Source organism: Bos mutus, chromosome 15, assembly GCF_027580195.1.
Source record: "Bos mutus isolate GX-2022 chromosome 15, NWIPB_WYAK_1.1, whole genome shotgun sequence".
Lineage (NCBI taxonomy): Eukaryota > Metazoa > Chordata > Mammalia > Artiodactyla > Bovidae > Bos > Bos mutus.
In genome coordinates this window covers 55,412,979-55,438,103 of record NC_091631.1, presented here as the reverse complement: position 1 = coordinate 55,438,103, position 25,125 = coordinate 55,412,979, and the positions used below count along the sequence as shown (strand labels likewise).

Below are 25,125 nucleotides of genomic sequence, written 5' to 3'. Positions count from 1 at the left end.
GTGGGAGCGTGGAGTCCTAACCACTGGACCACCAGGGAGGTCCCCACTGTTGGCCCGTTTGATGCAGTAAGAGCCCGTTTCAGTAGACCACCATGATTTCTGCCCTGTGAGATTCTGAGCAGAGAATTTTATTCCTTGCTGTGCCTGGGTTTCTGACCTAGAAAACTTTGAGGTCACAAATGAGCTTTGTTTTAAGTTGCTAAGTGTGTCGTAATTTCTTGTGCAACCATAGAAAACTAAAGAGAGCCTATTATACCCTTTTTACAGATATGAAGAATGAAGCTTAGAAGCAATAAGCAGTTTGACCAAAGCCATGAGCAGCTAACAAATGATGGAGCTGGGAGGCAAAATAAGATATGTCTGACTCCAAAGTCTGGAACCTTAGCTCCTACGTTCTCATAGAAAACCATGTCACATAACCACAAAAGGTCAGGGTCATGAGGGGTCACCCTATTTGTTTATTTTTAGGGACCAGAAAATGCACATTAGTATTAAAAAATGAAATCCTGTGCAAGGAAAAAAATCAAATGTTGAATGTAGCCTTGAACTTGAAGTGGAACCCAAGTGGTTACCTTGATATTTATTTCAGAGGACAATGCTATGGAGCAGAAGAAATTTCATATGGGACTCTGCTCATTAAATATTTGAGTTTGGCTTCAGCGACCATTTCTGCTTTCCTCCTCCAGCCTGACCAGATGTGCTCAGAAAATTTGGTTCCCCCTGAATATGTACATCTGTCAAAATTCCTGTCAATTTTCGCACGACTGCCAAGGGAGTGAACAAAGAGAGTTAGCGATTAACTTCAAAGAACTTTGTTGGAGAGGAATAAAGATATTTAAGGCCTATTTTGTGAACTAATTGCATTTGCATATTTATGGGATTTACTGATATAGCAGTAATTAAAAACTATTTAGTAGTCTTAAAGGACACATAACTCAGTTGCTGTTTGCATAATAAACACTTCCTTATTATGTTTGCATAATAAACCGTCTCCCCCTGCTTCTTCAAAAGACTGGCCCATCTAAAGGGTGTCATATCTTACTTGGAAATAATGGAAAACAAAGTGTGCAAGGACTCATGGGAATGTGGAGAAGGGAACTCTGAAATAAATATATTTCTAGGTGCTCTCTTAATGATTGACCTGGCCTGAACTGCTATTAGAGAATGGCAGATTTAAACCTCAAATTGTCTTTCTTTTTCCCTGGTGATATTTAAGAAGGCTTACTGAGTATCGCCTGACAATTCCACTTTTTTTACTTTAATACCCTGATTTGTTTGAAGTGCCTGAACAGGGCTCACCTTTTACTCATACTTCCTAAAGAGATGTCTTGTGTGTGTGCTCAGTCATGTCTGACTCTTTGTGACCCCATGGACTGTAGCCCACCAGGCTCCTCTGTGCATGGTATTTTCCAGACGAGAATACTGGAGTGGGTTGCCATTTCCTCCTCCAGGGGATCTTCCCGACCTAGGGATCAAACCTGTGTCTCCTGCGTTGGCAAGCAGATTCTTTACCACTTGAGTCTCCTGGGAAGCCCCCTGAAGATATGTCTAAGGATGCTTTTGAGCTGTCGTGTTGGCAAAGACTCTTGAGAGTCCCTTGAAATGCAAGGAGATCAAACCAGTCCGTCCTAAAGGAAATCAGTCCTGAATATTCATTGGAAGGACTGATGCTGAAGCTGAAACTCCAATACTTTGGCCACCTCATGCGAAGGGCTGACTCATTGGAAAAGACCCTGATGCTGGGAAAGATTGAAAGCAGGAGGAGAAGGGGATGACAGAGGATGAAATGGTTGGATGGCATCATGATGGACATGAGTTTGAGCAAGCTCTGGGAGTTGGTGATGGACAGCGAAGCCTGGTGTGCTGCAGTCCATGGGGTCACAGAGTCGGACATGACTGAGTGACTGATTTGAACTGAAGGAGAGAAAAATCTTTGACTGATGGGTGGTAAGAAACAATGTGAGTAAAAAGTGCTGATTTAGTCAGTGAGAAGACATAGTTTCCATGGAAAATTAAAGGTTGAGCAAGGGACAGACACCAAATGTAAAGGCACTGAATATATTAACTAAACCCAGATGGGACAGTAAGGTTGGGAAAAGAAAGCTCTGAGCCATCTGGTGGTGCAGAGCAGGGAGATCAAGGGAAGATCAGGAAGGATTTGGATGCAAACTACTTCGAAGACAAGTCACTCATACAAACCTTTCCCGTCTCAGCAGAATTCATCATCCAGTAAAAAGCTGTGTAAAGCTGTAATAGGCAGGATCACCAGACTGTTGTTAAATTAGCTAATGAAGGTCATAATGTACCTGTATTACACATCATTAGCAATGGCCTTCCAGTAACAGATGGGTGTATGAGAAGGCGAGACAGAAGGGAGGACAAGCATGTCCCGGAGGGGTTGACTTAGAGCCATGGCTTACTAAAGTGTGTGGCTGGATGATAATGTTGATTACCGTTTCAATTAAACCTTTGCATAAAGGCAAGCTTCTGTGTCCCCTGCCCATGACAAAGTGCACTGCTGCATGCAGCTTGCCTTTCTCCTGTCCTAATTCATCTCTTAGTTCAGAGCATTTGTGGAAAGTGATGGGACTTTGAGGCCCTGACCAGTCCTCGGTGATCTTACCTCTTGTGGAGACCTGCTCAGTCTCTCGTGTCTTACTCTTTGTGACCCCCATGGACTCTAGCCCTCCAGACTCTGTCTGTGGGGTTCTCCAGGCAAGAATACTGGAGTGGGTTGTCATTTCCTCCTCCAGGGGATCTTCCCAACCCAGGGATCAAACCCGAGTCTCCTGCATTGCAGGCAGATTCTTTACCTCTGCACCAAACACTTTCTCTCAAGGTTATTTCTGAAACTTTCCTTAACTTTGTATTCCGTTTCCTCTGCTAAGTTACGTTTCCTTTTTTTTTTTTTTCCTGAAATATGTTCAAATGCACAGCAAAATTAGAAGCGTAGTAGAAATAACTCACTGCCCTCTCCCTGCTAGCCATTTGAGAGTTCTTTGCAAACATGATGACCTTTCACCTGTGAGTACTTAGAGAGTTATTCTTATGAACAAGGACATTAATTTACATAATCTCCATACAGTCAAAATCAGGAAATTAACATCGCTATGTCACTACAGACCCTGTTGACTTTCACTAGTTCACCCCAAAATGTTCTTTATAACAAAAGTATCCACTCGAGAACCGCACACGGCATTGAACTGTCAGACTTGTTTAATCTCCTTTTGTTTGGTACTGTTTCTCAGTCTTTCTTTAACTTTCATAACCTTGACTCTTTTGAAGATTACATGCCGCCCTTTTGTAGAATGTCCCTCAATATGGAGTTTCCTCCAGGATACATTCAAGTTATGAATTTTTGGCAGGATGAAGACAGAAGATTGCATCTTCTCAGATCCTATCTCCTGGTGTACAACTCATAACTGGTGATGCTCATTTTCATTATTTGATTGAGGTGTTGTCTGGCAGGCTTCTCCACTAGTAGATTTTTTTTTAATCTCTGTAATTAATAAGTATTTTGTGTCTATGTCCTGTTCCTCATCAAACTTTCACCAACTGGCTTTCATCACCCATTGATGTTTCTTCTGTAAATTAGTTATCACTGTAAAGATTCCATTCTTTCTTCTACATTTATTAGCTGGCATTCTAATTTAAAGGAAAAACTTTCCCTTCTTCACACTCATCTCTCTATTTAAATCAGGATAGACTTGTGGAATATTTGATATCCTATTTTGTAGGTTGTAATTCTTTGCTATCATTACTGGTTTTGAAGCTCCCGTCATCAAAGATTGGGCCAGAGAGAGCCCCTTCAAGCTGGCTGTGTCCGTGTATCCCATTCCCATAATTTCTTTAGTACTTCTTTATGCTACAAGGAGGTGTTCTAGGCTCTTATATTATACTTTCCTGTCCCAGCCCTGAATCACACATTTCTCCATTTCTTCCTTGTAGGTAGGTGTGCTGTTTAGAGACCAAGTTCTGGGTGTTAGGCGTGCTCACTGCTGTTGGGGTGTCCTTGCTCCCAGGCCCTCTAGTGGACAGAGCTAGGAACATACGCATTTATGAACAGAGGCACACACGCACCTTTACATTTGTGTTTATTTCTGTATTTAGCCACACGTGTTGAAAACCAAGGGCTCACTCTGATACTTCCAAAACCAGCGCAACACTACAGGATTCATCCTAGTTTTCTCCCTTTCCGTGTTTGCAGCTTCTTTCACCAACAGTGGGAAACCAATCAGGCTACACTGAGAGACAGCTTTGTGATTCTAAACAAAGGGATCAAATAATTAGGAGAACAGGGATCAGGTATATATTTCCCCTCTCAATTTGTTCCGTGAAAACTTATCTCAAACCAGTGGGCTCTACATTTGATTTAGAGTAAAAAGCAGGCAGATGCTGGAAACGGTATGAAATTTAATTTTTGTTTCTAGAGCATCTAGGAGTCTACTAATGGAAAATAAATTTATGTGGAATGATGCATCTTTTTTTCCTTAATAATTAACAGTGAATGGGGCTCAATCGAAAACTGAAAAAAAAAAAAAAAAACTTTTAATGAACATTAAACTTTTGTAGTTTCATCTTTAATAAGCCTATACCCATGCTCTCTTATGTAGTTACTTTCTGAATTGTGGGCAGTGAGAATTTAAGAAGCATTTCTGTCTATCAAAAAAAAATCAATGTTTCTTTTAATGAAAGGGGGTTAGGAAAAACAAAACACACTGTTCCCACTGTACTGTTTGCAGTTGCTGTTCATTTGATGATACCAGGTTTCCATTAGCTTAGTGTAATTCAAGAGTCCAATAATCATTGTCAAATGCTGAAGATGTTCTGCATAAGTCTGATTTAGAACAGCTATTTGGATCTCAATTATTAATGAAATTAGTGTCCTGAATGTCAGCAAGAGCATTGCCTTAGGTAAAGGCTGTAAAGGAAATCATATTAGTGTGGAATTTCCCCTCCTTAGGGGCTCCTCTTAGATTACATTATTCACTTAGCTATCTCCTGTCAGGGAAATTGAAATGTTGGCCATGATCTGATCCTGGGGCAGAACCAAATGGAGAAGTTAAGGGGTATTGCAATGGCATCGGTTCCAAAACATTTGTGTGGTGTTGGTACTGCCTTTCGTCCCGTTCAGTGTTTACAAAACAGCATCGGCAAGGACGGCATAAACCGGCAAACAGAGAAGAATGGAGCAGAAAGGAGCTCTTTTAGGAAAGACTGAGTGACACTCTATCCAGTAGGCAAGCTGTGTTTCTCATCTTCAGGACGTGCCTGGGGAATACTGGCAGGTGTGATGGCTCCTCTGTGGCCCTTCGTCCTGGCAGCTGCCTCAGGTGAGTGCGTCAGTGGTTTTACTAGGCATCGAGTATTCACACCTAGAACCTAGAGACAAGCCTTTCTACGTTGTGCTGTGTAACTCCTCACAAGTGTTTGCTTTTATTTACCATCTGTAAAATGCCAGGCCTGTGAATCTACAAGGAGACCAACACTTTGTTGTGACTTTGCTCCTGCAATTATAGGTGCGTATATCCATAGGGCCACACGCAGTGGGGCTTTCCACAAAGTTAAAACTATGCTCTGAAATGTTAACAATTGTTGGATAAATTTCTCCTTCCTTAGAAATCAAGCTCTGTTTACAACAATTGATGCTGAGGGTTTGGGGCATTCTGTTTCAGATTTACTTTTATGTCTGAAGAGTATATTTTTATTATCCAAAATAGTCTTGGTCTTTAGAAGCCCACGGAGAGAGTCCCTTGGATCCATCATAGCTACAGGCACCTGAGTGTCATTTTGGTGTTAGGGTTTTACATCTAGTCCTACAAAGTCTGTATAGACGTGGAGTATTTCTCTAAAGATGAGCTGTAGAAACTTGCATGTTTTGAATGTACAGTTCCCCTAAAAAAATACTTAAGAAACCAACACATATATGTTGTGTGTGTGTATATATATATATATATATATATATATATATTATCCCCCCCTACATTTCTGGAATTAAACTTCCATGGTGCCAGTATTAACTCTACCCTATTGAACCATTTGAGTTAGAATACAGTTGGTTCCTAGAAAACATACACAAATCAAAAATTTATGTTCATGCTAGTGTTTCCCAACACCCCTTGTTCCTGAAGGTTCTCCTAGAGCTCATATCTGAATTTCCATGTTTTAAAATATAACTGAAAGTAGAATGAGTCAATTACAGAGATGAGGAAGGAATTTGGTGGCCAAGCAGCTGGAAATGATTTTTTTATTGGATAGAGAAGAAAAATAGCCACTTATCATTAAAGTTTAAAAATCCTGGATGTTGAACTTAAAGGATAAAAGCATCTTAATTATAAAAATGAAAACAGAGGAAATTTCATTAAATGCCAAATGGGTTTCTTAGCAGAAAATAATTGTCAACATTAAACGAAGCAAGATAAAATAGAAAAATGAAGGTTTTGAAAATAGAAGAAATTCTTCTTAATGATTTCTCTTTTTAATGTTTTGTATTGCGCTTGATTTTTGTTCTAAATGTGGCAGAGAAAGTGTTTTAATAGCATCTCATAGTCAGCACTTGACCATAAATCATACTGAGAACGTTCGTTGCAGAAAAATTTACTCTTTGAAAATTTTACTGGGTTAATATCAGGTTGATTTATAAATATAAGAGCACTTAACAAACCACCAATTTAGAGCTGAACCCAGAGGCAGTGTGCTGGAATAGGATAGGAGGCCTGAATTAGAACCTCGTGGTCCTATCACACTGCTCACCAGCCATGTGACCCTGGGTGAGTCCATGTACCTCAGAGATTCTGCTTCCCTGTAAGTTAACTTTTTATTTTGCATATTCATGAAGGCCAAATAAGAAAGCGTTATGAAATCATCAGGTGCAATGCAAATTTAAGATATTGTTGACCCCAAAACACACAAACCCAGAAAATAACAATGAGCTGTTTCTTTTCCAAAACTGTACACCATGCAACTCTTCCTTTTTGTTTTAAATGTTATTTATTTATTTTATTGGAGTATAAGTGCTTTACAAGGTTGTGTTAGTTTCTGCTGTAGAACAAAGTGAATCAGCCATGTGTGTACATAAATCCCCGCCCTCTTAGCCCTCCCCCCCAGCACCATCCCACCCCTCTAGGTCATCACAGAGCGTGGAGCTGGGCTCCCCGTGCTCTACAGCAGGTTCCCACTGGCTGGCTGTTTTACACATGGTAGTGGGCATATGCAAGTCTTCCTTTTGAAGGGCTACTCACGCTGTTCCCAGGATTCTCAGGGAGCCAGGTCGGTGTAGTATCAGAGTAAGAGCTTGGTCTTTGGATCCAGATCTGCCTCGTTTCAATTCCATCCTCTTCGCTTGCAAGCTGTGTGATCTTCAGCAGTACTAACCTCACCAAGCCTAGAGTCCCTCACCTGTGAGTCCTAACAGGGTTGTAGGGTACCTATCTCATAAAGCTCTGGTAGAAGTTACATGAGATAATTTACATAAAGGACTCAGCCCAGTGCCTGGCACACAGCAAGTCATTTAATCAGTATTAGATATTTAATAATACCACACACCTAAACCTTGTAACCTCTCAGATATATGTATTGTTATCTATTGTTCAATAGAAATTGATCAGAGACTAGACAGGAAATTCAGGCAAGTCTTTACTGGGACCCCTGCTGCAGCAGGGAGAAGTTACACAACAGGTTCCCTAGCTCACACTCAGAGCTGAGCTGGCTCTTTACATGCGATGAAGCTAGGGGCATGTCTGTGATCGAGCCAGAGGCGTGGCTTAGGTGTTTTGCCCACCACTTTGGTAGTGTTGTAAGCAGGGGGCAAACACGGTACCCTGCTTTTGCTCCCCACTCTTCAGAAGTGGCATTTGGGATTTTAGTCTTTTTGTATCTTGTTCATAATTTGCCCCAACTACACATGCACGTGGTTATTTTTAGTCCCTTATAGCTTCTTTGTATTCTGTTTCTCCAGGAGACGTTTGCCCAGGTACAAACACTACAGCAGAGGACCCTAGGTCCCAGGTCCCAGCCTGTTGCAGTACTAGTCTCTTATATCCTAAAGGTGGTATACTCATAAACCAGAAACAGCTCTTTTCATCAAAGTGCCCAGAACACTTTAAGATAGGTGTGTATGTAACTCATTGAAATAAGGAAAGCAAAGGAATAATTCTATTATATTCTTATCTTTTTAAAACCTCTCTTTACCTAGAAGTGCTTCACAACTCAATTCTACTTTTCAGAAATCTTACAAGTGCATTGTTTGATGCTGGTTATTAGCATTCAAGGAGGCAGTGCTAGTGTGGTGTCTTTCCTGGGTCTGTTGATAGCCTCCATCAGTGTCTGTTGAAACATCACTGAACTGTGAGTCATTTAGTGCTTGTGTGAATGTCACATTAGCTTTCAAGGGGCATAATTTACTGTTAATTAATGGTCACTTAAATCCTTAATCTCTCTCCTGTAATTGATCTTTCTCCTCAGGCAAATTTGTATTCATAGTAGAAATGTAATTTATTATTTCTTCCCATTTTAAACAAAGAACTGTTTCCCCCTGTAGTTTATTTAGCCATGCTTCCCTTTGCTTCTTTTCTCCTATCACTCCCGGTTTCTCTTTTGTTCTTGTTTCCAGCTTCCAGAACTTTCTCTTTTTACCCAACGACTTTGATTCATTTTTGAAAATATGTTTATCCATTAGGGACCTATATCCCCAGGAAAGATATCAGAGGGGAATTTGAGGCCCTATGAGCAGAGGGTGTAGAGAACATTCATTTCTCAGAATTATTAACTCTGTCTCGGGTGGTTTCCTATATTGAAACACGCACATTTCCGTGTTTTCCCAGCTGGGACTTGGGAGATTCCAAGCGAGGTAAAACTGAAGTTGCCCTAAGTGAAATTCACAAGAAAAACACCATACTAATTTTTCTTTGGGGTCCAGAATTCTCTCCCATGGGGTCGGCCAGCAAGAAACAGTCCCAAGCAGAGAGATTGCAGGAGAAGGGGGCAGAAGATAAGATGGTTGGATGGCATCACCAACTCAATGGACAGGAGTTTGAGCAAACTCCAGGAGATAGTGAAGGACAGACAAGCCTGGCGTGCTGCAGTCCATGAGGTCACAGAGAGCCAGACACAACTTAGCCAGTGAACAGCAGCAAAACAGAGATTCATACCACATCTTTGACCATCGCAGTTCACAAAAACTAAAGATGATGCGTGATGTGAGCCACCCACCTTAGTTCCCGCATGCCTAAAGAGCGGCTGCCTCTTCTGGCGTCTTGTTGGATGAATGGTTAGGGAGTTTAAAACGCTCATTAGATTCCCGGCTCGGATGGTAATGAAAGTGAATATTCCACTGCCCACAATGAGTCTGGAACGTCCCCTCCAGCACCGTCGTTAGCATTTTGGTCACACTGACATTGATAAATCATAGAAATTGCTGCCTGTGGCGGCAAGTGACACGGCATCATTCATAAAGAGATGGGTATAAACAGGATTGTCGCACAGGGGGAAGGTACCTCATTTCCAGTTTCCTGCTGGAGCCTGCGTACCTTCAGCAGCTCATCAAAATAACCATCAAAACCGCTGAGAGTCGCGGTGAATTCACGCGCAGGACACCATGGATAGAGTTCGCCCGCGCTGTGGCGGGGGGTGTGCAATTTGCTTCAGTCCAATGACTGAGGGAAGCTTTGAATCCCCCAGGGGCCAACAAAGCTGGTGAACAAAATATCTTTTTGCAATTTCGAGAAAGCCCTCACAGATTTGTCACTTCCAATTGCTGGTGCTCATTTCTCTTGCTTGCTTCCCCCTGGCCTCTCCAGCCTCGACACTCATCACAGTTCCTCCACAAATCAAGATTCCTGGGTCACAGGAAATGGTTGTTCCCTGGAACCTCAGAGAATTTTCCCAAAATGAAGATCTCGTTTTCTGACAAGTGCATTTTAAGACAGACTGAGTGAGAGAACAAATATGAGTTTTGAGGAGAAAAATATGAATAGGATTCTCCTTGATCCATTATTTAGAAATCCACACAGCTCTTTGGATTCAAGTGGTTTGTCCATGTTTCTGCTTAGATTTTTTATGTGATTTTTGAATTATAAATGGAAAAATCAAAAGAAAAATCCAAGGAGGAAGCTGGTTAAGTGCATCAGAAGCTTTCTCCTGTGTACCAGGAGGGGGTGATACAGGAATAAAGAAAGGATGCTGTCTTCAAGATGCAAGATAGCTGTAAAAATGGAAACGTAGAGCAAGTTTGCATCCTCAGAGATGGAGTTGATTTATTTATCTTTACAGTGAGATTTCTCCATTGGGCATTTAGGCCATCAGCTGACTTAATTGTTTTATTCTTTACTGAAGTATAGTGATTTACAGTGTTCAGGTGTGCAATAAAGTGACACATTTACACACACACACACACACACACACACATGTATGGGCTTTCCAGGTGGCACTAGTGGTAAAGAATCCACCTGCCACTGCAGTGGACACAAGAGATTTGATCCCTGGGTTGGGAAGATCCCCTGGAGTAGGGAATAGCAACCCACTCCAGTACGCTTGCTTTGAAAATTCCGTGGACAGAGGAGCCTAGCAGGCTACAGTCCATGAAGCTGTAAAGAGTTGTACACGACTAGGCACTTTTACTTACACATATCTATTCTTTTTCAGTTTCTTTTCCATTGTAAGTTATGATAAGATGTTGAATATAGTTCCCTGTGCTGTATGGTAGGTCCTTGGGCTTTTTTTTTTTAACCTATTTTATATACTGTGTATCTGTTAATCCCTAATTCCCAACTTATCCCAACCCCCTCTTTCCTCAGAGAAGGTGATGGCACCCCACTCCAGTACTCTTGCCTGGAAAATCCCATGGACGAAGGAGCCCGGTGGGCTGCAGTCCATGGGGTCTCGAAGGGTCGGACATGACTGAGCGACTTCACTTTCACTTTTCACTTTCATGCATTGGAGAAGGAAATGGCAACCCACTCCAGTGTTCTTGCCTGGAGAATCCCAGGGATGGGGGAGCCTGGTGGGCAGCCGTCTATGGGGTCGCACAGAGTTGGACATGACTGAAGCGACTTAGCAGCAGCCTCTTTCCCATTTGGTCACTGTAAATTTGTTTTCTGTATCATCAGTGTATTTTAAATGTGTCTGACAAAATGTCCATGAGTTGGTTGTGAACTTCAGCAGATTGGGGTGAGCTAAAAACTATTCTTCCAGGAGCCACCAAGCCCTGGGCAGTCTGAAGTCTCCTGAAGATGCTAAGTTCTTATTTTCACCCTCACAGTGATAGCTTTCTTTTTCAGGAATCCTGGCCATAGGTATGCCTCATTCCAGGAGTCCTGCTCTGCATCATCTCACCAAGCAGCTATTACAGACGTATCGGAAGGAAGTAAGGCCAGTTCACAACTGGACCCAGGCCACCACTGTGTACTTGGATGTGTCTGTTCACGCCGTGCTGGATGTGGTAAGGACCATCCTACCGTTTCCTAGTCCCATGATTCTTTTGTAAAACTACCAGCTATTTATGCAAGAGAAGTTTTTTCTTGAGACTCTCATTGAGCCGATAGAGAAGTTAGTGTTAGATTCATCTTAGCAGTGAGCCTGGGGTATCTATTTATTAGGCAAATCATGCTAACTCGCCCCCAACTTACACTGTGAGGGGCAGATAGTCTAGAAATAGGAATTTCACAGAATTAAGATGCTTTCAGAATTGTGGGCATAGGTCACACACATATTTTATGAGTATTGCTGCAACCAGAAATGGTAATAGATATTATTTTCTGTGGTTCGCATTTCTTAGTGGTAACAGTAGGTTTATGAAAACAACTTCTACAACTTACTGCTTGCAATTTTAAAATGAGGGAAAAAAAATGTCTTGGTTTCCTGAGTTTTTAAGGGACTTTATACCTAAGACATTTGCTAAGGGTGGTAGAAAGATTTGTTTATTAAAGTGTGTCTTTCCTACTATGGCTTAAAAATAGGTTATTGTGGGAATTAAATGAGAAAATGCATGTAGTTACTAGAGATCTTAGTAAACCCTCAGTAGATGATAGACTGTATAATTATCTCTGCTTCTTCCTTCTCCTTTTTCTTCATTACAAAGTCTTCAATATTAATAGATTCTAGATTTACTTTGATTTCTTTTAAAATCAGACTTTACTGAGCTTGTTTGTTAACATGGTTTAAAATTTTTTTCAATTTACTTTTCAAAACCTTTTTCCAGTTGAGAAGTAATATACAGATATTGAAATGCACAAATGTTAAGTGTACAGTTCAATGAGTTTTGATGATTGCACGCACCCACATAATTCATATCCCTATCCATATATCAAACGTTTCCATCACCTTACAAAGATCCCCCATTTCTTTTCCAATCACCATCCCCTCCATCCGCAGGGAAAACCACCATTCTGATATCGGTCATCATAGATTATTTTTGCCAATTCTGGAACTTCATAAGAATGAAAATTTACTGTATGTACTTTCTTGTGTCCGGATTTTTCATTCAGCATAATTTTTTCCCCTGTGTTTATTTATTTTTTAATATTTTTATTGTGGTAGAAGCCAAGTAATATAAAACATACTATTTTAATGATATTTAACTGTACAGTTCAGTAGCACTAAGGACATTCACACTATTATGCAACTTTCATCATCATCCATCTCTGAAATTTTTCACCTTCCTAAACTGGGACTCTGTCCTCATCAAACGCTAACACCCCATATACCTTCCCCACCCCACCCCACCCCACCCCCTGGCCCCTAGCGTCTACCAATGTACTTTTTGACTCTCTGAATTTGGCTATTCTGGGTACCTCATATAAGTGGAATCAAACAATATTTGTCTGAACCTAATGTATATTGAAATGTTTTTCGAGGTTCATTCATGTTGTACATAGTAGCTTTTCTTTTTATTGATAGGTATTATTTGGTTATGGCTATACCGTGATTTGTTTATCCACTCTCCTGTTGATAAGCATTTGTGTTGTTTCCAGTTTTAGTATATTATGAATAAAGCTATGAATGTTTCTGTACAAGTATTTTGCTGTACATATGCAAAACCTAGACGTGGAATAACCACCACTTCTCATAGAATAGATGTATATTTAATGAGAAACTGCCAGATTGTTTTAGAAAGTGATTGTACCTTATACCTCCCACCCGTCAGCTATGAGAGTTCCCATTTCCCCACATCTTCACCAGCATCAGGTATTATCGGTTTTGTTTAACTTTAGCCATTATGGTAAACATGTAGGAGTATTTCACTGTGGTTGTGTTTTTTTATACATCCCATGACTAATAAATAGGGACTCTTTTCTAATGTGCTTATTGACCACGTGTGTATCTTTCCTAGTGAAGTATCTGTTTAAGTCTTTTCCTCTTTTTTATAGTGTTGGTTGTTGTTGTTTTTATTATAGATGAATAGGAATTGCTTGTGTATTCTGAATACAAGTCCTTTGTCATCTATGTATTGTGAATGTTTATTCTCACTCTGGCTTGCCTACACATTTCCCTAATGGAGCTTATGATGAACAAAATTTTAAAATTTAATGAAGTCCAATTTTACCAGTTCCTTTATTTATGGTAGTGTTTTCTGGATATTGTCTTAAGAAATCTACTCCACGTTCATCAAAACATTTCCTATATTTTCTTTCAGAAGATTTATGGGTTTTAGTTCCTTATATTTAATTCTATGATATGTTGAGAATTAATTTGTATAATGGTGTGAAGTATAGGTCAGGGTTTTCACTGTTGCTGATGTGTGTTTTGTTTTTGCATTTAGAATTTGTTCCAGCACCATTTTTTAAAAAGTTTCCCTTTTTCCATTGAATTGCTTTGGTATCTTGACTGAAAATTAAGTTAACTGAGAAGTGTCAGATTATTTGTTATCTTGAAATCAGATAGTATGTGTCCTTGAACTTTATTCTTCATTTTTAAGATAGTTTGACTTCTTAGGACCTTTGTACTTCCAAATAAATTTTATATTCAACTTATCACATTTTACTTAAAAAAACGTGCTGGGAGTTTGTTTGGAATGCTGTGAAATCCACAGAGAAATTTAAGGAGAGAATTGATATTTTAACAATATTGAGTTTTCCAATTGTTGAATATGGTATTTCTCTCCATTTATTTGGGTCTTCAGCAGTGTATTATTTTTAATGTAGAAGTTTTGTACATGTTTCTATTAAACTTTTTCCATAGTATTTTTGATGCTGTTATAAATATTACTTAAAATTTTAAATGTTCTATTTATTTGTTGCTATTATAAAGAAACTGGATTAATTTTGTATGTTGACTTTGTATCCTGGGACTTTGCAAAATTCACTTACTAATCCAGTAGTTCTTTTAAAATTAATATTTTCTATATATGCAATCATTTCATTTGCTAATAGTTTTACTACTTCCTTTTTTAATCTGTGTGCCCTTTATTCTTCTTATCTTGTCTTACTGCATTGTCCAAGACCTCTACCAGTGTTAATGGGAGGGACAAGAGCAGATATCTGTAATCTGTTCCATCCTCAGGGAAAAATCTTTCACCGTTAAATATGGTGTTAGCTATAGATTTTTCATAAATGATCTTTATCAAGTTGAAGAAGTCCCCTCCTATTTTTGTACACTGAGAGATATTTTTAAAATCATGAATGTTATGAATTAAACCAATATTTTTCTCAATCAATTTGAATGGTCATATGATTTTTATTTTATGCAGTTAATATGGTAAATTATTTTTGATTGATTTTCAAATGGTAAACCACTCCTGCATTCCTAGAATAAACTTTACTTGATACTGATATGTTAACCTTTTTATATATTTCTGAATTTGAATTCCTACTTATGATAGGTTGCATCTATGTTAATGAGGAGTATTGGGCTATGGTTTTATTTCTTGTAATGTAGTTGTCTGTTTTTGGTGTTGGTTTTATAAAACCAAATGAAAAGTGTTCCCTCCTCAGTTTCCTGAAGGAATTGTGTTAATACGGATAATTTTTTTCCCCTAATGTTTGATAGAATTCACCAGTAAAACCATCTAGGGCTGGAGTTTTCTTTGTGGGAAGGTTTTTAAATATAAATTCAATTTCACTAACAATATACAATTTTTCAAATTTTCTATTCTTGTGTCACTTTCGGAATTTACATTTTTCAAGGAATTTGTCTGTTTTATCAGAGTTGTAAACTTATTTTCTCATAATATTCCCTTTTAATTCTTTTAATGTCCAAAGGATCAGCAGTGATGTTACCTCTTTCATTCCTCATATTAGCAGTTTGTGTTTTCTCTTATTTCCCTTGACCAATATTGTCAAATTGTTTATCAATTTCTTTCTTTAAAGAACCAAATGTTGCTTTTGAATTTTCGTTTCAGTTTCTATTTCACTTCTATCTACTCTTATGTTTATTTCCTTTCTTCTGCTTGCTGGGCACTTAATTTGTCCTTCTTTGTCTACTTTCTTAAAATGGAAAGTTGTATTATTGAGTTTAAACCTATTTTCATTCCTACTTTTAGCATTTAAAGTTATAAGTTTTCCTCCAAACACGAACTTAACTGCATCTTATGAAATTTTGATGCATTTCAAAATTTGAGGTATAAATTATACAGACTGAAACTCATCTTTTTAAAGCCAATCCCTTCCCCCGCTGACCCCAGTCTCTGGCAACCACAGATTTTATTTTTCTCCCTATGTTTTTGCCTTTCTCATATACATGGAATCATATTGTGTTTTCCTCTTTGTCCTTTGGCTTCTTTCACTTAGAATAACGCCTTTGAGATCCATCCACGTTGTGTTGTATGTGTGTGTGATCCATGTATCAGTAGTAGTATTCCATTGTGCAAATGGTCTGCAATTTGTTTATGTGTTTACCAGTTGTTTGACATGTGAGTTATTTCTGAGCTCGAGCAATTTTGAATAAAATCACTATAAATATTTGCATATGTTTTTACTTCTGTTGGATAAATACTTGCGAGTGGGATTGTTGAGTTGTATAAGGCAATTTTAACTTTACAAATAAAACTGTCAAACTGCTTTCTACAGTGGCTGGACATTGTACATTCCACCTGCAAATTATGAGCATTTCAGTTCCTCCACATGATTACCACACTTGATATTGTCAATCTCTTTAAACGGTAACCATTCTGTTAGCTTTGTGGTGGTATCTCAATGTGGTTTTAAACTCATTTCACTAAAGACTAATGATGTTGAACATCTCTCTGTGTGCTTATTTGTCAACTATCTATCTTTTAAAATGAAGTATTCACTCAAACCTTTTACCTTTTTTTCAAATCTTTTACTTTTTAAAAAAAAAGTTGTTTGCTTTCTTATTATTGAGTTGCAAGAGTTCTTTGTAGAGTGTTAGTCTATTTCTGGATTCTATTCTGTCAGGCTAGTCAATATATTTCTCCTTACTTACATCAATATATTGTGTCAATTATTGCACATTACAGAAGTCTTGAAATCAGGTGGTGTGAGTCTTCCACACATAATTTTCTGTTTTAAAATTGTTTTGACTCTTCAAGGTACTTCGCATTTCCGTACACACTTAAGAATGTATGTTCACTCATTTACTTAGTTCACTCATTCATTTAGTTCACTCATTTCTGTTTTTAAGACTGACATATTTTTTATTGAGGTTACATGAAATCTATAGATCAATTAAAGGAGAGTCAGAATCTTAACTTCTAATCCATGACAACACTGTATCTCTCCACTTGTTTAGTTCTTTAATTCTTTGTGTAATGTTTAGCATTTTTCAGTTTTGTACTGTTGCTGCTGCTGCTAAGTCGCTTCAGTCGTGTCCAACTCTGTGCGACTCCATAGCCGGCAGCCCACAAGGCTCCCCCATCCCTGGGATTCTCCAGGCAAGAACACTGGAGTGGGTTGCCATTTCCTTCTCCAATGCATGAAAGTGAAAAGTGAAAGTGAAGTCACTGAGTCTTGTCCGACTCTTAGCGACCCCATGGACTGCAGCCCACCAGGCTCCTCGGTCCATGAGATTTTCCAGGCAGGAGTGCTGAAGTGGGGTGCCATTGCCTTCTTCATCAGTTTTGTACATATCTGGTTAAATTTAATCTCTAAGTAATGCACATTTTTGATGCTATCATAAATGATATTTTAATTGTAGGTTTCTGTTTCTTGCTAGTATACAAAATATAAATGATCTCTATATATTGGCCTTAACCCTGCCATTACATTAAATTTTGAGCCTTTTTGTAGATTTTTTTCAGATTTCCTATGTAGAAGATCATGTTGCCTGTAGATAATGAAAGTTGTACTTCTTTCTTTCCAATCTTTATACCTTTTCTTTTATTGCTTATTGCACTGGCTCAAACCTCTAGTACAATGTTGAATAGAAGGGGTACACTGTTCTATAAATATAAATTCAATAAACATGTTTACAGTATTGCTAAGGGTTCTTAAAACTTCAGTGTTTTTTGTTGTTGTTCTATTAATTCATGGAGAGGTGTGTAAAAATCCCCAACTATAATTGTGCTTTGTCCCTTTCTGTCATGTTATTAGATGCATATACATTTAAGATTATGTCTTCTTGACAAATAGAACCTTTTACCATTATGAAATGCCCTTCTTTACCTCTGGTAATACTTTTTTTCTTGAAGCTTTTTTTTTATGCTTACTTTTTGCATGGCATATATTTTGCCTTCCTTTTATTTTCAGTATCTGTGGCACTGTATTTAAAGTCATTTCTTAGAGCAAGTAGTTTGGTCTTGCTTTTTCCCAACTTTTTATTTTTAAATAATTATAAATTTATTGGAAGTTGCAAGTAAATTTATAGAGAGGTTCTGTCCACCCTTCACCCAATGCCCCCTGTATTTATCTTACATAAATTTGGTATAGCAGCAATACTAGAAAATTGACATTGGTGCTTATTCTGATTTTTCTAGTCTTACATATACTTCTTTGTGTGTATGTGTATTTGTGTGTGTGTTTCTCTGTAATTTATTATACATGTAGCTTTGTGTAACCTCCACTACCACCACATCCATCTACACGATCTTCACCACAGGGTTCCCTGATGCTGCTCACTTACAGACACAATCCTTTCTTCTGACAACTCCTGGCAACCAATGGGTCTCTCCTCCATCTTTATAATTGTGTTATTTGAAGACTACTATATAAGTGGAACCACATAGTATGTTCCCTTTGAGGTTGCCTTCTTTCATTCAGTAGAATTCCCTTCAGGTTCACCCAGGTCTCCGTGTGTATATCAATTGTTCACTCCTTTTTGTTGCTGAGTTCCAGGGTACTGCTGTTTTAACCTGTCAATCTGTGCATTTTAATTGGAGTGTTTTATCCATTTATGAATACCATCTTGCTATTTGTTTTCTAGCTGTCTCATCTGTTTTCTGCTCCTCTTATCCTGCCTTATTTGGGATAAACTAAATATTTTTTAATATTTGATTTTAGTTCCTGTAAAATCAAATTGACTTTTTTGCAGTCCCTCTGTGTATTATTTTTAGATGTTATTTTAGGGGTTTCCATACCCATCATTAACTTAATATAATGTACTTAGAATTAATGTTATTATAGTTTATAAAATACACAAAACTTACAACAGTAAAATTCCACAGACCTGTTCCCTTTACATTTGCATACATAATGTATCCTACAATACAATGTTATTATTTTAATGTAGTTTGTTAAAAATAATTCAATAATTTCTCTTTAATTTATTTTAATGGAGGTGGTTTTCTACGTTAATATTTGAGTGCTATGCTATGAATTACAGACTCTGATTTTTTGACTGAGATTCAGGTATTGAAACTGATGGAAAATAGTTTAAAGTAAAAGTATAAATTATCTGTTATAACAGGGTTCAAATTATTTTTTATCTGATGTAAGTTATTTTAGCATAATTTTTCTCTAGCTTAGATAAACCCCTACTCATTAGTTCCTCATAAGCACGTGCATTTAAATGGAGCACACACAAAAAATCCCCCATTTAGCAAACAGTTTCACTTTATCCAGCTTTACTTTCCCATTCGCACTAGTAAAAGCACTATATCCAGGATCCTAGAAAATACTTTTTAATCAAATGGCAGAAAATGCCCACTCTTACTCTCCACAATGTAGTCTTACACAATGCTCCAATAGAAAACTCCTTTAAATCTCTTTTCTATTTTGATGTTGATCTAGAATTTTAGAGACAATTTTATGGGGCTGCATCTTCACCTACTTAAGAGATATTCAGTTCAGTTCAGTCGCTCAGTCATATCTGACTCTTTGCGACTCCATGAATTGCAGCACGCCAGGCCTCCTTGTCCATCACCAATTCCTGGAGTTCACTCAAACTCATGTCCATCGAGTCGGTGATGCCATCCAGCCATCTCATCCTCTGTCATCCCCTTCTCCTCCTGCCCCCAATTCCCCCCAGCATCAGGGTCTTTTCCAATGAGTCAACTCTTCACATGAGGTGGCCAAAGTACTAGAGTTTCAGCTTATCATCATTCCTTCCAAAGAACACCCAGGACTGATCTCCTTTAGGATGGACTGGTTGAATCTCCTTGCAGTCCAAGGGACTCTCAAGAGTCTTCTCCAACACTACAGTTCAAAAGCATCAATTCTTCAGTGCTCAGCTTTCTTCACAGTCCAACTCTCACATTCATACATGACCACTGGAAAAACCATAGCCTTGACTAGATGGACCTTTGCTAGCAAGGTAACATCTCTGCTTTTGAATATGCTATCTAGGTTGGTCAATAACTTTCTTTCCAAGGAGTAAGCATCTTTTAACTTCATGGCTGCAGTCACCATCTGCAGTGATTTTGGAGCCCCCCAAAATAAAGTCAGCCACTGTTTCCACTGTTTCCCCATCTATTTCCCATGAAGTGATGGGACCAGATGCCATGAGCTTCGTTTTCTGAATGTTGAGTTTTAAGCCAACTTTTTCACTCTCCTCTTTCACTTTCCTCAAGAGGCTTTTGAGTTCTCTTCACTTTCTGCCATAAGGGTGGTGTCATCTGCATATATGAAGCTATTGATATTTCTCCCAGCAATCTTGATTCCAGCTTGCGCTTCTTCCAGCCCAGCGTTTCTCATGATATACTCTGCATATAACTTAAATAAGCAGGGTGACAATATATAGCCTTGATGTACTCCTTTTCCTATTTGGAACCAGTCTGTTGTTCCATGTCCAGTTCTAACTGTTGCTTCCTGACCTGTATATAGGTTTCTCAAGAGATATGTCAGGTGGTCTGGTATTCCCATCTCTTTCAGAATTTTCCACAGTTTATTATGATCCACACAGTCAAAGACTTTGGCGTATTTCATTAGTCCTCGCTATTTAGTTGTCAGTAGGTTATTATGTCTGTATTGTTTATTGGACATTGTCCAATGGGAGAAGCATGATTTGAAAAAGACATGATATGAACCATGTTACATGAAACTCCAACACGGGGATAACATCAGCTTTGAGTAAGAGACGAAGACAGGTTTCTAGGTCTTTCCTCATCCTTCTACTTTCTGACTTCATATTGATGAAGGTAAAGTAGACTTGCTCAGACTTTGCTTTACAGGCTTATTTTGAGATAAGGGAAAGGAGTAAAGTCGTTATATTAATATTTTCCCTTGGAACAACCATATCAAATTGAGTTTTGGTTTTTTTTTAGAAGTTTAGTGTTTATTAAAAAAAAAACAATAATCACCAAAAGAATTACTGAAAACCAGGGCAAATTAGTTAACATTCACCAAATAATTTGACACCCTTAAAGCCTGGGATTATCATTGCTGTAAACTATAAAAACACTAGGCCTCTGCAAGAACTTAATGCATCACTCCATCAATGACAGTGAACTTGGAGCTTCTGGTCTGGCAACGCTTAGCTGCCCACATGACATCTGGAATCCAAATCTGTCCACATAAGTGCAAAGAAATGCCCTGTAGGCCAAAGCTTCGAGAACAGTACAATTCATGCTACTCCACTCCTTGTTGCCTACCCAATACCTCAGGGCAACTGACAATTTTAGATCGCTTACATGACAATCACATCAAGAGATGAGAATTATTAATATCTTTTGAAATAGTGGTTTTTAAAAAAATGTTTCACTTGTCTGAACTAGTTGAAGGTATCGAATTTGAATTTTTGGTCTAACTCTTCCTACCCTAATAAGAGAAAACAAATCATATCCATTATGATAGGTAAGGAGAACACTATTATTTTTCCAAAGATAATGCTTTACTCCGCTGTTGTGAAATATACTATTTTTTACAAGAATATGTTAGACATATCCTTTTACTGGATATGGAAAACTTGTCTTCTGAAATATGGAAAAATCTTACATTCCACCCCTCTAGTTTCTTCCCTATCTCCTGTCTTGACTTTATCTTCTACGTGTACTCAATGTTACAATGAACCTGAACTTCTTGGATCCTGTCTGTATGCTGTTCATTCTGCTGTTTCCTCAACTGAATGTGTCTTCTTTATCATTCTCCATCTACAAAAGATTAGAACCCTCAAATCTCAGCTCCTAAAAGAGATTTTACTCAATTCTCCAATCTGGCAGCAATGTCTCCTTCCTTTGAATACAGTGAAGTATGTGTATTTCTCTATGCACATGGTTGACTGTTAAAATGACACATACTATGCTGCTGCTGTTTCATCACTAAGTTGTGTCCAGCTCTTTGCGACACCATGAACTGAAGCCCACCAGCCTCCTCTGTCCTTGGAATTTTCCAGGCAACAACACTAGAGTGGGTTGCCATTTCCTTCTCCAGGGGATCTTATCAACCCAGGGATTGAACCACCATCTCCTGCATGGCAGGCGGATTCTTTACCACTGAGCCATCTGGCAAACCCAAAATGTCTCACACCCTAATGTATTAATAGCTACTTGAGGGACTTCCCTGGTGACGCAGTGGTTCAGACTTCACCTTCCAATGCAGGGGGTGCCAGTTCAATACCTGGGGGAGCTAAGATCCACGTGCCTCGTGGCCAAAAAAAAGACGTAAAACAGAAGCAATATTGTAGCAAATTCAATAAAGATTTAAACATAACCTATATCAACAGTAATAATAATAATAATAATAACACTATTTAAAACTAGCTACTGGAGGGAAGGGTTTTCAAACTCATGATCCTATTTACCACAATATCCAGGACAATATATCTTACTTCGGGCTTCCCAGGTGGCTCAGTGGTAAAGAGCCTGCCTGCCAAGGCAGGAGATATAAGAGATGCCAGTTCAATCCCTGGGTCAGGAAGATCCCCTGGAGAAGGGCATGGCAACCCACTCTAGTATTCTTGCCTGGAGAATCCCATGGACAGAGGCGCCTGGTGGGCTACAGTCCATAGGGTCACAAAGAGTTGGAAGTGACTGAAGTGACTTCACTCACACACACACACACACACATCTTCCTTCAAAGCTAGCTGTGTAGATATTTGCTTAATCAGTTAATTAGGATATGTGAATTCAATTCTAGAATCATCTTTATGAATGACTTAGTCTAATATGCTTTGCAAATGTCTATATTACATTCAGGTGGGCTGATCCTAAGGTTCATTCCAGAGGCATGACTGGTTTGAAGAACTTGATGAAAATTGCTCACAGATTCTGCTCAGGCAAGGACATTCCCAATGTGAATAGATAACTTGCTGGATGCATCTGCCAGCAGCTGAACTGCTGGCAACTTTTGTTTAGAGTGAAGTGCTTTCAGCCCAGCTTTCATCACTGCACCTCACTTCCATTATAATGTTTTGCCTCCTGTTTTATTTACATGAAAGACTACAGTCTCGTCTTAGAATTTCTGGGTATTATGAGTACCTTAGGGAAATCTGATTATAGAGATAATCTACTCAACAGTGAAGAGTTTCCATTTGTTTCTATTGAGTTTTGTCAATTCCGAATCACAGATACCTTTGTATTCCAGTCCATTGACTAGAGCCTCCCAGCCAGACGTTGAGGCATCTGTTTCTATAGTCTTCAGAACTGGGAAAGATAAATAAGAATGTGCGGGAATTATCTGTATATTTGCTAACCACCAATTTAGATCTAAATAGACTCCCTCTGTTAGGAAGACTAATGAATTCCAATTCTCTGAAATATCCTTTGCTTTTAACAAGCAGGATGGAAGGTATCTAAAGAAAAAAAAAAAGAGAGAGATACACAGAGGGAAAAGCTGTGAATAATGCCACCAGAGAACCAATTATGTTCACCAGCTGGCATTGAGAAACTTGTTTCTCTTGACAAAAAAAAAAAAAAACTTCAGTTTTAGCCTCAAACTTCTTTTTGACATTGTGTTCTTTAGGGCTGAATAACCAATCCTCCCAGACACCCCCTCTAAGATGTTAGGAAAAAAAGTCCTTAACACTATTATTATGTGTAACATGACAAAGGGCTGGACAGGAAGAGAAAAACAAGCAAAGGCATCAACATGGCAGTTAACAAGAACCAAACTGGGTACAATGACAGTGGACAGGAAACATTGGGATATGGAGACCTTCCTCTCCAGCCGTGTGACTGAGTCAACAAGACATACAGTGGGGAAGAAACTGGTCCCGACACTTCCTAGATGTAGAAGTGTATTTGTTAGGAGAGAGTAGTGAAAAGCTGTATTACTTGGTAATGGAAACTACATTTTGGACTTCTTCTCCCTATGATGATTTCTCCCTGGTTGATTGGAACTAAGCCTATATACTCTCAGACACTCAGTAGTGTCCAACTCTTTGAGACTCCCTCGGCAAGAATACTGCAGTGGGTTGCCATTTTTCTCCTCCAGGGCATCTTCCCGACGCAGGGATCAAACCCGTGTCTCCTGGATTGGCAAGAGGATTCTTTACCACTGAGCCACCTAGGAAGCAACTAAGCCTAGAACGAAGTCTTCTCGTGCTTTCGTGGGTGAGACATGATCCATTTCAGGCTGTCTCAGCCAGTGGAACTTGGAAGAAAGAGGTGTGCCCAACCCAGAGCTCTCACTAGAGGTCTTATTTTTTTAAGTCTTTATTGAATTTGTTTCAATGTTGCTCCTATTTTATGTTTTGATTCTTTGGCCACAGGTAAGCTCTCCACCCTGAGCCTCACAGAGCTGATATTGTCTGGGAGTCCCCTCTGTCCCTCTTCCAAGCTGTTTCTTGGGGAAATGCTGTGAATTCAGTGCTTTCACTTTGTACAATCAGTCCTCCATATCTTTGGAGATTGCAGATATTTGTGGATTGAACCAACTCTGCATCAAAAATATTTTTATTTATTTATTTAGCCATGCCCAGCAGCTTGTGGGATCTTAGTTCCCTGACAGGGATTGAATGTGGGCCCTCCGAAGTGAAAGCATGGAGTCCTAACCGTTAGACCAAAAATATACATATTTTTTAAATTCCAGAAAGTTCCAGCAAATGAAACTTGAATTTGCCTGCCGTGCACTGACAACTATTTACATGGCATTTATATTGTATTGGGTAATTATGGGTATTCTAGAGACGATTTGGGCTTCCCAGGCGGTGCTAGTGGTAAAGAACCCATCTGCCAGTGCAAGAGACACAAGAGACGTGGGTTCAATCCCTGGGTCAGAAAGATCCCCTGGAGGAGGGCATGGCAACCCATGCCAGTATTCTTGCCTGGAGAGTCTCATGGACAGAGGAGCCTGGTGAGCTACAGCCCATGGGGTCGCAAAGAGTCGGACACAACCAAAGCAAATAAGCAATTACAGCACAGAGATGATTTAAAGTATACAGGAGAATGTGTGGAGGTTATATGCAAATACTTCTCCATTTTACACATAAGGAACTTGAGTATCTGTAGATTGTGATAACCAAGAAGGTTTTGGAGCCACTGGAGCCAATCCCCCATGGATACTGAGGGATAACTGTATACCATTTTAAAACCTGCCTTTCCCAAGTATCTGTTTGAAGTTCATAAAAATCTGTAAGTTTTTTATGTTTTAGAGTAAGTTCACTCAGGCTAGCCTTTGTTGAACAACTATAACAGGGTTACTGTATCTTTGAACCATCCTTTTTTTCTAAAGGTACCTAGAAATATTTATGCAATAACAACTTGCTTTCTTGATTGTAGAAAGGGGGAGCTTTAAAAGTTTATTGTTTCTCTTTCAAACTATGCCACCCCCTGTGCACACCTATATAGTATTGAGTATTGCACAATTCCAGGTGCACCCCCTCCAAAGAGCGGAGAAGGTGATGGCACCCCACTCCAGTACT

At 38.9% G+C, this 25,125-nt stretch overlaps 1 protein-coding gene across 1 annotated transcript in view; it reads left to right on the top strand.

Moving 5' to 3' along the window:
- Positions 1 to 5,293: 5,293 nt before the first annotated feature.
- HTR3B (5-hydroxytryptamine receptor 3B) overlaps positions 5,294 to 25,125 on the top strand; it is a 41,384-nt gene continuing 21,552 nt past the window's right edge. Inside the window, exons 1-2 of the mRNA XM_070383110.1 lie at positions 5,294 to 5,333; positions 11,277 to 11,437. Coding sequence (XP_070239211.1) covers positions 5,294 to 5,333; positions 11,277 to 11,437 — 201 coding nt within the window. The remainder of the gene's footprint in view (positions 5,334 to 11,276; positions 11,438 to 25,125) is intronic.